The sequence below is a fragment of the Strongylocentrotus purpuratus genome, unplaced genomic scaffold (assembly GCF_000002235.5).
Source record: "Strongylocentrotus purpuratus isolate Spur 01 unplaced genomic scaffold, Spur_5.0 spur5_scaffold_8, whole genome shotgun sequence".
In the NCBI taxonomy this organism is placed as follows: domain Eukaryota; kingdom Metazoa; phylum Echinodermata; class Echinoidea; order Camarodonta; family Strongylocentrotidae; genus Strongylocentrotus; species Strongylocentrotus purpuratus.
In genome coordinates this window covers 7,780,959-7,794,591 of record NW_022145614.1, presented here as the reverse complement: position 1 = coordinate 7,794,591, position 13,633 = coordinate 7,780,959, and the positions used below count along the sequence as shown (strand labels likewise).

Genomic DNA, 13,633 nt, shown 5'->3' with positions numbered 1-13,633 from the left:
ATGCCGCTATTACATTTACAGTGCAAAATGCTCTTCATGCATTTAGGTTTTTTGCTTCATGGCTGCTTTTGATGAGATTCTACAGTATAGCACTTTGCTGATGATCTCCAGCACAAAACTTTTTCAGATGTCATCATGATGGTTATATTCTTTTCCGGCTAAGTGTACATAACATATAGAAGAACGTATCAGTTGTCCTTTTAAATGCTTTGAATAATCAAATTTTTAAAAGTATTTTTTTTCTTCTTCTTCAAATCTTGGTCAATAACACCATCATCTAAACCAAAAATTTGCTTTGAGAAAATTGTAATTGTCTACATGTATTTATTTCTAAGTAGCAGAAAATCAAAACTTTGAAGTGAATTTGAATCTAGAGGAGAATAAAAGTAAAGAATATGCTGTGATCTACATTTGTAGTATCATGACTAATTTGCTGGCAGGTGTACTTTAAATGTGCATTAAATAAAAGTTTTCAGAGAAAGTGTGATTAAAACATCGTATGCAGTGCTGTTAAACATTCACTATTACTGTCACCCCTTCAATGTTCATAATCAAGTGCTTGCTCTCTAAAATAAACGAAATGAATGAGGTTTGACGCATTCTTTTTATCCCAAATTCTTATTTGAATTGATTCTTCCAAAAAATGAGAATGATAGCAATGTATATGAACTAAATAAAAGTGACTTAAGTCCAAATTAAGGCCTGAATTCACAACTTGAATACAGCATAACTTTCTCTGAGAAACTACTCAGTAATTCCTCCGATAATACGTCTACGTGGTGGCTTTGAATTCATATATCTCCTTAATTGGACTGATCAATAAAACAATTCTACTACGATTTCCAGAAATATATTTATCATCATCTGTTTTTCCTTGTATGGGCCAGGCACTATATAGATCCAAAGAATTGATTGGCACTGCTGCTCCTGCCATGCATAGCTTCCTCTATCATGCTCTCGTCAGCGTAGCTCTGCGCTTCCTCTTTTGCCACAAAATGTGAACAAAATTGTCCTTTGTACAAAAAGAAAAGTGCTCATTTGGTCTGCCTTTTCTCTACGATCCTTCTGCAACTTTGATATCTTCCTTCTGACTGCTTTCCTGCAAAGGATGAGGACAGAAATAAAGGATCATGAAAGACCCGTCTGTTGAGGGTGGGATGCATGTTTTGAGCTACTGTCAACACGAAGGGGGCTGCAGTGAACCCCAAATTTCAATCTAGAGTACAGATCTCAAGAGCGCCATGTATTTTAATCTCAATCCCCAAGATCCAAAAGCACATGTATGTAAGGCTCCGAGATAGGGTGTATGAAATTAAAGTATTAACGGGTCAACTACACTATTATGATGAAGTCATTACTATATTACAAGACTGCAAAAAAGAAGAACATGGAAAAGACAAGCAGTATCATAACTTATGATATATCATTGATCTTTAATATCAATCCCACATTAACTGCATTTAATGAAATTTCAAGTTCAATACAGGGCCGTCACACAACAAAACTATCAAAGGAGGGCTTTATATGATTCATCTGCTGGCACTTACTGTAGTGCCTTTCGTGATGCCTCCTTCCTCTCTCCTACGGTTATCATCCCCACGGTCCCTACGCTGGGTGCATCTCCTCGCCCCCAGTCCTGGTTGCGATTCCTCCTGTTATTCCATGCAGTACCCCCTCCTGATCCGCCTCCTCCTCCTCCACTGCCGCCTCTTTGGTAGTTGTTGCGGCCTCTGTAGCCACCGCCACTCCTGTTGTATCCGCCCTGGTAGTTGTTGTAGCCACCCCTGTTGTAACCACCTCGATAGTATCCACCTCTGCCACGACCACGGCCTCTGGAGAACGGCACTCCAAACGTTTCCGTGTTCATCTTGTACTCTTCACGGCGGCTGGGACGAGTTCGATTTCCACTGTTAATATATATTGTAATGACACGTTTAAAAACACTAAGCAATAGATTCCCAGTAGTAGTAGCGAATACCTTTTTTCCAACTTGAATAAACTCTTCTTTCAACCTAGTATTTGTTTGAGCAGATCAGTCTATTATGTTGGGTTTACTACTTTACAATCTCATCACAACATGACATACATAATAATGACTTCAAAACAACCACATATACAACACCATATGTGCCTAAATGAGATACCTGGTTATTGATTCAGCTAAAATCACATACATTGAAAAACATTTAGACAGATTGGCAGATGTAGGACTTTGTTTTTCTAATGACTACTAGCTTGATTTCCTGTCTCCTTTCCTCATTTTTCATCTGGCATTAATTTCTGACAATTCAATTTGGCAGATTCAATTTATTTTCAGCCTTCAAATTTCAAGGTAAACTTGTATGCTGTGAGAATTTCATTTCATTTTTCTTTTCTTGTCATGACAGGTACCAAATACTTTTGTTATACAGTTAAGAAATGAAGACTTACTCTGTGTTTGTTGATTCACATGAGATGCTGTCGAAGAAAGATTTCTCTGGTTCATAGAATGCCTCTTCATTCGGATCGGTGGTGTCTCACTCCCTGACCCATCGTGTTCATTTTCATGTTCACTCGATTTCTCATCACCATTAACTGAGGAGTAAAAAAGGTCAGCCATTATACTTTACAATCATGATAACATTGAACAGAAAAATAATTGTCATGTCCAGAATGTGACCCCAATTACAATCAAAACCATCATTGTTTTCAAACAATTTGAAAAACATCATCTTTGAGAAGAAAAAAACATTCTAATATAACTGATCCTGTATCTCTTAATCATATTTAGGGTCAGACTGAAATTCAATGAGTTCATCCAACATAAAGTCTCAAATTGAATGAAATCATATCAACACAAGTGGAATTGACAGTGGAAAGGGGAACAAATTTTGCTTGGTTAGTGGCTGATACTATGCAACATTCTCAAGGATAGAACAAATGATGAATTACTTTACATGATAGAAATACAATATTGTAAAAAAGGCAGCTTGAGATGACTGGTTATGTGTTTGGGGAAATGGGTCCATCCAGAAAGTTGGGGCACTTTTTGTGACATACCAGAAGTGAGAAACTTTGTCTCACATCAAGTGTAACATTGTTTGCTCAAATTGAGTTTTGCATAAAAAGCATAGCCAACTATCTTCAGAAGTACTCAAGCTTCATGATTAATTAATATTATGGACCCAAAGTTTATGTCATGTTACATGAAAATGGTGTCCATGTAACGCTGGTAAAAAGATAAATGTGTATTAAATGCAAAGATTTTGAAGAAAAGCAACTGAAACAGGAACGATTCTGGAAGGGCACTACTATATATTCATTGCATAAAAATCTTCAACAGATAATTTCATCTCCCCATGTAAAGTAGGAGATCTCATACCTACGTTACATGGACACTGTTATATTTTTTGCCCAACTTTATGGAATGACCCAAATGACAATGACTGGGTAAGTAGAATGATGAAATGGGGATAAGGGAACATACAACAGGCATAATACTGCAGACACAGGGTTGTGGGAGGTAAAAGATACAGCATGTTGAAAATGGAGAGATGCAGTCAATTTGACAATAGGGACTTTTAGATTTGCACGAAGACAATGTGAACTGCTACGATCGACGTCTTTTTAATGCACTGCCTTGAATGGACGTCACACGTATCAGTCCACGCAAATCTAAAAGTCCCTATTATAAAATATGGAGGCCCCCAAGAGCAGCATCACTACAACAAACAAACAATGCCACACACTACTTTCACAACAACAAATGTTTTTGTAATCTTTGTTATTGTCAAAAAAGTTATACTCAAATTTGTTGAGAGCTCTTACCGATCTTCAGCTTGCTTTCAAATTGATCCTCAATGGAATCCTTATCATACTGAGCGTTGGCTGTGTCAAAGTCAAAGTCCGTTCCAACCTTGATAGGATCTTTAGCAATCTGTGGGCGTTGACCACGACCACGCCCCCCTCGACCCCTCCTGTAAGGTTGCTGCTGTTGCTGTTGCTGTTGGTGTTGCTGCTGACCCTGTTGATCTGAAAAAAGGATCAGGTTTTTTTTTAGTTTTTTTTTACCAGTAACCAATAAAATTGCGTTACAATTTCTTGGGGAAAGACCAAAATATATTTGACCCCATCATAATAATGTACTTATTTGATAACAAAGTTACAAAAAAGAGCGTTTATTACCAACCATTTCATATTTTACACATATTTACAACAACAAATTGAATGAAAAAGAGAATGAGAATTCAAAGCATCAATGACAAGCTAATTTCCTTAACTGATCTGATTGCAGTTGGACCACTACTGACATACATTGTTACTAAATTGATGATACAGCTCGTTGCAAAATTTAAGTATTGCAAAATGAATCTCTTTTACAAACCAATTTCATTTATAGTACCATATGAAAATATTGAGATATATCTAATCATGAAGCCTTGGCTCATTAAGCAGTCTGGGATTCAAAGGCATTTCTTGGCTTAGAAATGACCAAGCACTGAATAACAAATCTGCTAAATTTCGTGCAATGACAAAATCTTGAAGAATTTGATTCTTACTGTCTGGTCTGCGGCCTTGATCCCTAGGTCGTTGATCATTCCTTCTCCTATTCCCGTCTCTATCATAGTCCCTGTTCTGATTGTCACGGTAGCGATCCTGATTATCTCTATTGCGACCATCCTCCCTCACATCTCGGTAGTCCCTGGTGTTACTCCTGCGCTGCTCTTCGCGTGATCCTCGCCGGATCCTCTGCGGCTGGGCCTCCTGATCACGATGATCATGCTTGTCGTGGTCTTTCCTTCCCTTTCCACTGCCCTCGTGCTTGTCCTTGTCAGGCGACTGTGGACCAGAGGCTTGGACTGCCTGCTCCATGGTGGGTGACTTGCGGTTGGGTGGAGGGGTCTGCCCGTTAACTTCTTACCAAAAGTGTTCAATGAGAAAATCAGAACAAACCTTCATTAGACACAACATCGCTTTTAAATTTGTGAATCCTTAAGACAGCAATCACATTTGCAAAATACTTTTTTATTTATAGTCTCAGCAAACAAAATAAACATCTATTTTCTGCATATATTGATAAAGATGCCGACCAGTAAGAAAAGAAGAAATTACCCATTTTAACATGATTTGTCACAGGGATCAAATTTAAGGCTGAATTTGAGTTGAGAATGATGCACGATTTATCCTAAATTGAAGGAAATGAAAACCATCCTTCGTCTTTCTGTCACATGTACCAGAACATTTTGAAATTGAAAATCTACCTTTGATAATGCTGTGTTCATATGTAGACAAATATGTTTATGGAGATGCCAGTCATAAAAAACTCTGAGGTATCTGATATCTGAACTTCACTCCATTTCCAAATATGCATTTGTTCTTTTTCATGATATACACCACCCAAAACCAAACAATTGTGTTGCAGCTTAATCAATCTTTAAGTAAAATTGAATAGTTTTCAATGTAATATTCTCTGCTCCCGCTCAGGTCTCTATGCTATTATTATTGTTAAAGATTTGTACGTTCACTGGGCTTGATTCACCTCCTATTTGAGGGCGTTGAACCTGGCCTGCTCCAAACTGATTGGGCATCATACCTCCGATAGCACCATACTGGTAGGGGAGCTGATTGAACGGGGCAAAGGGGGCCGGAGCCGTTGCAAAGGTGTTTGGTGGGCGGAAGCTTGGGGTGGTGGTAGTGCTCACTGCTCCAGAGTGCTAGGTAGAATAGGATGACAAATTAACAAGACATAAATCATTTGCCAAAACATGTCTTGAAACTTCTGCATTGTTACTAAGGCCTAAAGTTTCTTAACTTTTCATTCAAAGGGATAACCTGGTAAAGACGAATCATAAAGCCCCTCTAAAGTGTTGGGAGGCCCACAAATTTGATGGCAAAATTTCAATTAAATTGTTTCATGCGGAAGAGGATGTCATTTAAGACACATTTCAGATTTTTCGATATTTTTAAAAATAATTTTCTCAGACCTGCTAAGCTTCACCCTAAAAAAGTGTTCATGATCTCATTCATCTTGTGACATCATCTGTCAATCGAGTGAGATGACAAGAGACAGTGGTATGTAGCTTCACCGTAGCATCACCAGGCAAAATTTCAAAAAATATCTACTACTACAAAAATATTACTAAATGATTACCATAACCAACTCACTTGCAGAATGGCTGGATCCTGGGCGATAGAGGTTGACTGTGGAGCTTTAGGAGCTTCACACACCATCAGGTCTTTGATGTCAGAAGCCCTAAACACAATGTAGTCATACATCTCATCTCGCTGAGCAACAGGATGATCACATGGCCTGTCCTCTGTTCCAAAGGAACGTACTGCAGAGTAGGAAGAAACATGGCATGGGTCAACATGGTAATGGCATGATTATCACATCCTCCTAACAGAGTTGAAATTACAATTCATCACTTTATAAATATCATATTACATGTCATTTCCTCATTACTTAACTTTACCGCATGGTGGCATGAAGTACACATTTCATCTGAAATTTTATCCCACGCATTAATACAATTTTGGTAATGTACCGGTAATCAAATTCAATGCACAAATCTTATTTTAAGTGCCTCATTAGACATTACAAATTATTTCATTCGCCATAGATAACAAAATTGTATTTCAATAGTCAAAATGTGAATTGCATACATTCCGTGCTGTTAGATGACAAGCCATAATGTTTGTTGCATCTAGCAACAATTAATGTACAGTATATTACATACAACACCGAGCCCGTAAGGCTAGCATTTGTCAGGCATGCATGCCATGGTGGGTTTAAGACCTAGGCGTCCTCAATGAGAGCCTATGATGGGGGATCAGGAGCTTTTCGGCAGCTATAATGACATTCAATTCGGTGGCTAATGCTAATTAATTTTCTCTAACATCTTGGTTCTTTATATTCTAAAGCTAAATTGTTCAGAAAATTATGATGAACAAATGGCAATAATGCGCATTTACAGCTCATTATAGATGCGCATGCCTATTTTGGTTGACAAATTGAAAAGGTCCTAAAGCTTTGCACATGTAGTCCATCTTGGCAATTTGGCAATGCGAAAAACGGGATTCTGTTCAGCCTCCACTTTGGGTTGTCAGATCTTCCGAGGATTTAGAGGATTTAGAATACGTAAGCTGTGCCTGGGATCCATACAGGATAGGGCAAATTAATAAACTGGACGCAGTTCAAAGGAGGGCAGCACGCATTGTAACAGGAAACTACCAAAGGGAATACAGTGTCACACAAATGCAGACCTGCCTTGAATGGGAAACACTTGAATGTAGGAGGGAAAAAAGTTGTTTAGTTTTGCTGTACCATATCAACAAGGGAAAGGTTAAGACGAAACCACCAACACTCAATAAAAATCCCCTTTGCCAGAAAGGACGTATATAAATTTTCCCAAGAATTGGACGAGCATGGAACGCCCTCGACCAGCAGCCTGTAATAGCCACATCTGTTGATAACTTTAGAAACACACTTTAGCACGCATCACCTGCCATACAAGTTAGCAACATGCGGAATACCGCCCTGCTGACTCCAAATTCAGAAGTTTCAGAAGGATTTATCACTCAAAACGTGAAAGACTCTGTTCAAAGTCAATGTGAAATGCATCATTGCGTACTAATGTTTCGTTTTTAAACGAAACAGGTGCCAATGATTGAAGGAGACGACTTGACAAGCAGATGCAGATGCAATGCTTTTACTTCTCACTATTTTTCAGTTTTAATCAAACCCACCTTCAATTTCATGCCCATAAGCCAAGGCATATCTAACAGCTATGGGTTCAGCCTCCAAAAACGTCAATGAGAAAAAAACATCCGTCACTCTCGACAGGTCTCAATTACTTACCCAGCCCTAATCACTAAATCAGTAGGGGCGCTGGTCCTAGAATAGGTCCAAGGATCGTCCACATAGAATCTAGAAATCTAAACGAGGATTGCTTCATAAACGCGGACAGACACGTCAGCAAAAATAAGGATTGTCCGCATTTTCGCAGACGTTTCATAGATCTATTACTGAACCACGCATTAGCGAGGAGTAAAAAAACAGATTCAGCAATGATTTTCTTGATGCATTTTAACATTGACTTTTTACAGTCTTTCACGTTACGAGCGATAAATCCTCTGGAAAACAGACAACCCATAAAAAAAGGTCGACAGTGAACTGGGGTTATTTTCTTGCGCAGGTTCTGTTTTTTCGCATCGCCAGCGCGTCATTCGGGAACCTGAAACCTGCAGATGAAAAACGATCCATTTTTTTTAGGACGCAATTTGTCCGTGATTACAAAGATATCCTCATTCTCGGACCAGCGCCCCTATCGCTGATTGGGCCTGGCCTGGGTTTGTGCTTGGCTGCGCTTGTGCCACTTTCAATCATGTTTGCATGCCTCTTTTTTGCCAATTTTGGGTTCATCATGAAAAATTGAATGAAAGTTGCCATGGAAATTCATGAACTAGTTGGCGAGCCAGGAACTTTGCAAAATGTAGCCTCTAAGCATTAGAATGATAATTGCAATGCAAGGGTTACCAGTTTATTGGGTTTCTTTTTTTTAACACAGACTCTTTTTCGTTGTTGTTCACGGCTAGACCCGTACATCCTTTATTAGTGAATGTAGATTGCCTACTCACCTTTCGACAATGTCACCGTCGAATCGGCAGTATCAACCGAGAATAAATGGCCTTCATATCGAATTCCAGCATTCGATACGAGACTTATCTTACTCCCATAATATGATACTCCTCCACTCATCTTTAAAATTATGATAGACTAATAAAGAGAAAGGATGCCTCCGGATTCTGGATGAACTTCGTATTTGGAAAAAGGTAAGTGTTTCCCAATATTGACGCGATAACCTTTGACATCTTCTTTTTTGGACAATAGATGGCGCCAAATTTTCACCCGGCCGATTTAACATTATTTTAACAGCGTCAGTTAGCTTCTTTTTTTTCTTCTTTGGCTTTCTTTCATTCTTTCACTTGTCAATTTTCCTTTCTTTTATGACCGGTTGTTTCCCGTTATCTTTCCACGGTTGCCGTGTGCACATGCCCGGGCGGAACTTGGAGGGGCGCATAAAGCGTAAAAAGAAAGGGGCGCTTATATTATTTAATTTCGAGAGAAAGAAAAGGGAGAGAAGGGAAAAATATTATTGTATTAACGAATAATACCCCCCCCCCCTATGCCCAGGGCAAATGACACTACATTATGAGGGTTTAAAATGTAGAAATTAAGCTCAGTCGCTTCTCTCTCACGCGTAATTGATTCTGTATTTTGTAATTCAATTAAATGCGATCCAAAAATAAGAAATTAGATATAGAAACAGTTTATCAGTGTGCACATTTTGAATTTTTTTCCGCTCGACTGCACGAAGAGCTCCTTTGCAAAATTTCCTGAGTAAAATACAAGAAATACAGGCACAAATCTGACGCTAGGTCCCCTCGCTCCCTCACTTTGAACGTAAACAAATTTAGCCGGGGGGGGGGGGGGGGGTGGAATTGCATTGCCATTGAGTGTAGCTATTCTGGAAATATATAAGCTGATTTTTCAAAAGATATACGTTTGAATTGAATGGAATTTCTATATCGTCATGCATAAATAAAAGGAAGGCATACAAATAACATTTGTATACAATATAACAACATTAAAATATCATTCAAAAATAATTACAAATAACATAGATAACGTAAGTACGTAACAATGAAATATAATTCAATCTCTCTGTTGAGAGCCAGAGGAATGCCAACCCGTATTATTTTGTACTCCCTTGGCTCCCATCAGACAATACTTACTTAAATATATTCTAGAAAATGTCATGACAACAATCACAATATGAAACGAACAATTCACAGCCAAGATCTAAAATCAATTATTTATCTTTTTTTTTTTAAATTCAGATAAAAACTGTATAATATGTTCGCAGGTATAGACTAACCGTACATCATACTGTATGTCAAAGAGGAGAGACAAGAAAAGAAAGAGAGAGAGAGAGAGAGAGAGAGAAAGAGAGAAAGGAATGACTGCGCGCAATCCGGGGGGGGGGGGGTACTCAGATTTAGTTTGGACGGTGGTGTGCCGCTCAAGCCTCGAAACCCCTACCTATTTTTAAGGGTCATTTGGGGGATTTTTCTCGAAGTAAGGCCCCTTTTTCACAACTTTCGGGTGCCATGCAAACAGCCATGCAAACACCCCAAAACAGAATTGAAATGTTGAAAAAAACGGACCTATTTTTAATGGCATTTTTGTGTGAAAAGGTATTAGAGCGGCACACCTCCATATTATGTCTTAATAATTGAGTACTACTCCCCCCCCCCCCCCCCCACCCCCCCCCCACCCATCCCTGGGCGCGCAACGGTTTGAACGATGAATTAACAAAAGAAAATATAATTGTATTTTCTAATTTATTCTTGACCTACATGACTCTTCATAAATCTATTACTTAGAATTATTTCTTCCTCCCTCCATACCCTCAAAAACTCAATATATTACCCCCCCCCTCCCCCCCCCCCCCCCATTCGCTCTCTCTTCTCTCCCTCTCTCTCTTTATTTCTCTCTATCTTTCTCTCCCCTCTCTCTTTCGTTCTGTTTTTCCTCTTTCTTTCTCTCTCTTTCTCTCCCTCTCTCTCTCTTTCGTACTCTCTCTCTCTCTCTCTCTTTATATATATATCCCTCTCTCGCTCTCTCTCTGTCTCTCCCTCTCTCACTCCCTTTGTCTCTCCTCCCCCCCCCCCCCCCCCCCCCCTCTCTCTCTCTCTCTCTCTCTCTCTCTCTACCCGACGTCATCAACGTCTGCTTTGAAAGCAGCAATCGTCCCAACGTGATATCGGATGAACATGGCGGCCCAGCTGAAAATGATTGCTATGTCATGGATTCGATTCGGATTTCATTCGACTCAAGTCGTCCTCAGACATTTCCAGGTTACGTTTCTCGTTAACAAAATGAAGAAATCCCACTTTATTCAGGTCAATGAATTTGAGTAACGTCACGAGTTGCATTGTGTTAGCGAAACTGGGTATACTTTCTAGACGCTAGTGCAGGTTGCAGCCTATAGTATAGTCAATAATTCAGGTTGTATTCATTTTAAATGATTTAATCATAAGTATGAACATTTTCTTTTCCACTTCAGAAGAATTACTGTTCACCTTAGTGAGGTAGAGGTGTCGTGGTCTGATTTTAATCACTCATGCGTGAAATATGCATCATTATGAGTTGCATCAAAATATGAAAGAGGGGTAATATTATGTGTCATTTATTAATTATAATGGTGGTTAAATTATGATAAAACATCGATAAATTCTCGGTTTCGTTTTTTCTGGGACGCACGTATATGTTCAATAACATCGGTCATGTATAAAAGTACCGACCCGTATAAAAGGACTAATGATTCGCTGCGTAACGATCAATCAATACAGGACGACCATCTATTATGTAAAGCCTCGGTCACAAATACCCTTACGGGCTGCTACGAACGCCGTACGAACGATTTTCAGACCATTTCGTAAGATCTTATTAAGAAGGCCGTACGAAACCAGCGTTCGTAGACCGCTCGTAGACCGTTCGTAAGATCGCAGATTGGTCGATGGTCTTGTCCAAGATTTTTTGTTAACATCGTACGAAACCCTTTCTTCGTAAGGCGGCCGTACGAACGCCGTAATTACATCGTAAGAACCACGCAAGATCTTTGTACATTTCGTAGGGTCGAGGGACAATTCTAGAAGCTTCAAATTATTACGATGACCGTAAGAACGCCTCAAGTTGTTCATAGAGAGCTCTTACGGCGTTCGTAAGAACGCATAACGATCGGAGATCCTTATGGCCTTCGTATGAACGACTCCTGGCGTTCGTAAGGCGTTCGTAAGATGCTCGTAAGGTGTACGTACAGAATGTATGCAATTTTTGAGTTTTAGCGGTTATAACGCCAACCGCCAAGCACGCCACCCCTCCCACTCCCACCTCCCGTATGTAATAAAATACCTATAACCCTTGAGCTTCCGGGGCTCTGCCCCCTGGACCCAACCAAGGCCCTAAGGCTGGCCCCTGGATGCTCATCTGACCGTAGTTAAATATCTTAAATCTCTGAGCTTCCGGGGGCTCTGCCCCCTGGACTCCCGCCAGTGTCACAAATAAGGTATCTGAATATGCCTATATGACCGTAATGTAATGCAGATTTTCTTCTGCTCCCCCCCCCCCCCCCCTTCCAAACGTTTTTGCTCATTACGCCATTGCCCCTGGAAGGTGAGCCCCCTTTAATGTTTGCCCCCCCCCCCCCCCCACCCCCAATCCCAAACTGCTTCCAGTGCGCCCGTGCATAGTGTTCGTCGAGGGTGCATCTCCTGTCGAAGAAATATATGACCAAAGGGGAAATCTGTTAGAGGGAAGAGAGGGAAGAGAACAAACTTAAGGAATGAGGTGAGGAGGAAGGAGAAGAGGAGGAAAGCAGCAACAACAATATCAAGAATGATGGTCATCGGAAGCGACCGGGAAGAGGCGGTGGAAGATGACGACGACGAGGAGGAGGGAGAACCATCAAGACGGCAGTTTGATAGCGATGAAGATGAGGTAACAGGGAAACTAAGAAAAGAGGAGTATGACTTTGATGCCACCACAGAGCAAAAGATGTTTGACTTCTTCGGTGTACATGACTGCTTTTATAATAAAGGAAGTAAAAGATATGCTAACAGTAAGTTCAAGAAAACTTCATGGAGTTGCAGTTGCAGTTGTAGTTTTTCTGGGCAATACTGCCATCGTAAAATATCAAAGTTTCAACAGTCATAGAATTTTCGACAGTATACGGCAGCGCTTCTTTTGCAACCCGACCAAATATTTAAAGAAATCGTAAATTCTTCTTACGAATGACTTGTGAATGCCGTGAGTTACACGTACGACCACCTTGCGAGAATATAGACTCGTAAGATTGGCGTAAGTCTGACGTAAGAAGAACTCAAGGCGTTCTTACGAAAAACATACGAACTCTGGGGCCATTGTATAACCGAAAATAAATACGTTTCTCAAGAAGATCTTGCGTTGTTCTTGCGAATTAAACGGCGTTCGTACGAACTCCGTAAGAAGGACGTAAGAAACTATGCCCCTTCTACGAATCTCTACGAACTCTGAAATTCGTAGGAAAAGGGAGATTCGTACGAACGCATGGTTCGTACGAACATTTGTGACCGTAGCATTAGGTATGGCATCCAACACACCCTTTACCTTGTTCCTGCCAACAAAATGCCGGAAGACCGTCCTTATTTTGTGAGATATGCAACATACCGTCGCTGTTTTCACGAAGTGACGGTAGTGAAAAAAAATTGCATTCACTTTGCGTTACGATTTTCCTCACTACCGTCACTTCGTGAACAAGAACGCCAAGTAGAAAGGAATTTTCACCATCAGACTGGGGAATCGTCTCACTTGATCATTAGGCTCCATCGCTTGATTAACAATCATTAAGCAGTAATGTATGGGTATCATCAAAATAGATCCCAACCCCTAACGAATGGTGATAGGGGTGAGAGCCTCAAGGAAAAGGAAGAGAGAAGATGAAAATCATGAGAAAGAAAATGATATGACACCTACCCGCACAAAACCACTGAACCGGTGGCCTAGTTACCGAGAGCAAGAGCAGTGCCCCCCCCCTCCCCCATCACAAGGTCT

At 40.2% G+C, this 13,633-nt stretch overlaps 1 protein-coding gene across 1 annotated transcript; it reads right to left on the bottom strand.

The window, feature by feature from the left end:
• Positions 1–139: 139 nt before the first annotated feature.
• LOC580634 (protein LSM14 homolog A-B) lies at positions 140–8,860 on the bottom strand. The gene is made up of 8 exons (XM_030975593.1): positions 8,617–8,860; positions 6,145–6,314; positions 5,519–5,693; positions 4,539–4,892; positions 3,808–4,011; positions 2,431–2,515; positions 1,548–1,907; positions 140–1,099 (listed from the first exon to the last, which is right to left on the bottom strand). The coding sequence occupies exons 1-8, from the start codon at positions 8,735–8,737 to the stop codon at positions 961–963; spliced, it is 1,608 nt and encodes a 535-aa protein (XP_030831453.1). The 5' UTR covers positions 8,738–8,860; the 3' UTR covers positions 140–960.
• Positions 8,861–13,633: the final 4,773 nt, after the last annotated feature.

What these genes read in the sequence shown, in the direction of transcription:
- LOC580634 (XM_030975593.1), bottom strand. Translation starts at nt 8,737, where the DNA reads ATGAGTGGAGGAGTATCATATTATGGGAGTAAGATAAGTCTCGTATCG. An exon ending in TCAAGGCCGCAGACCAGACA is followed by an intron (nt 4,012 to 4,538) that starts GTAAGAATCAAA and finishes TCCTTTTTTCAG; the next exon opens with ATCAACAGGGTCAGCAGCAA. An exon ending in TGTGAATCAACAAACACAGA is followed by an intron (nt 1,908 to 2,430) that starts GTAAGTCTTCAT and finishes ATATATTAACAG; the next exon opens with TGGAAATCGAACTCGTCCCA.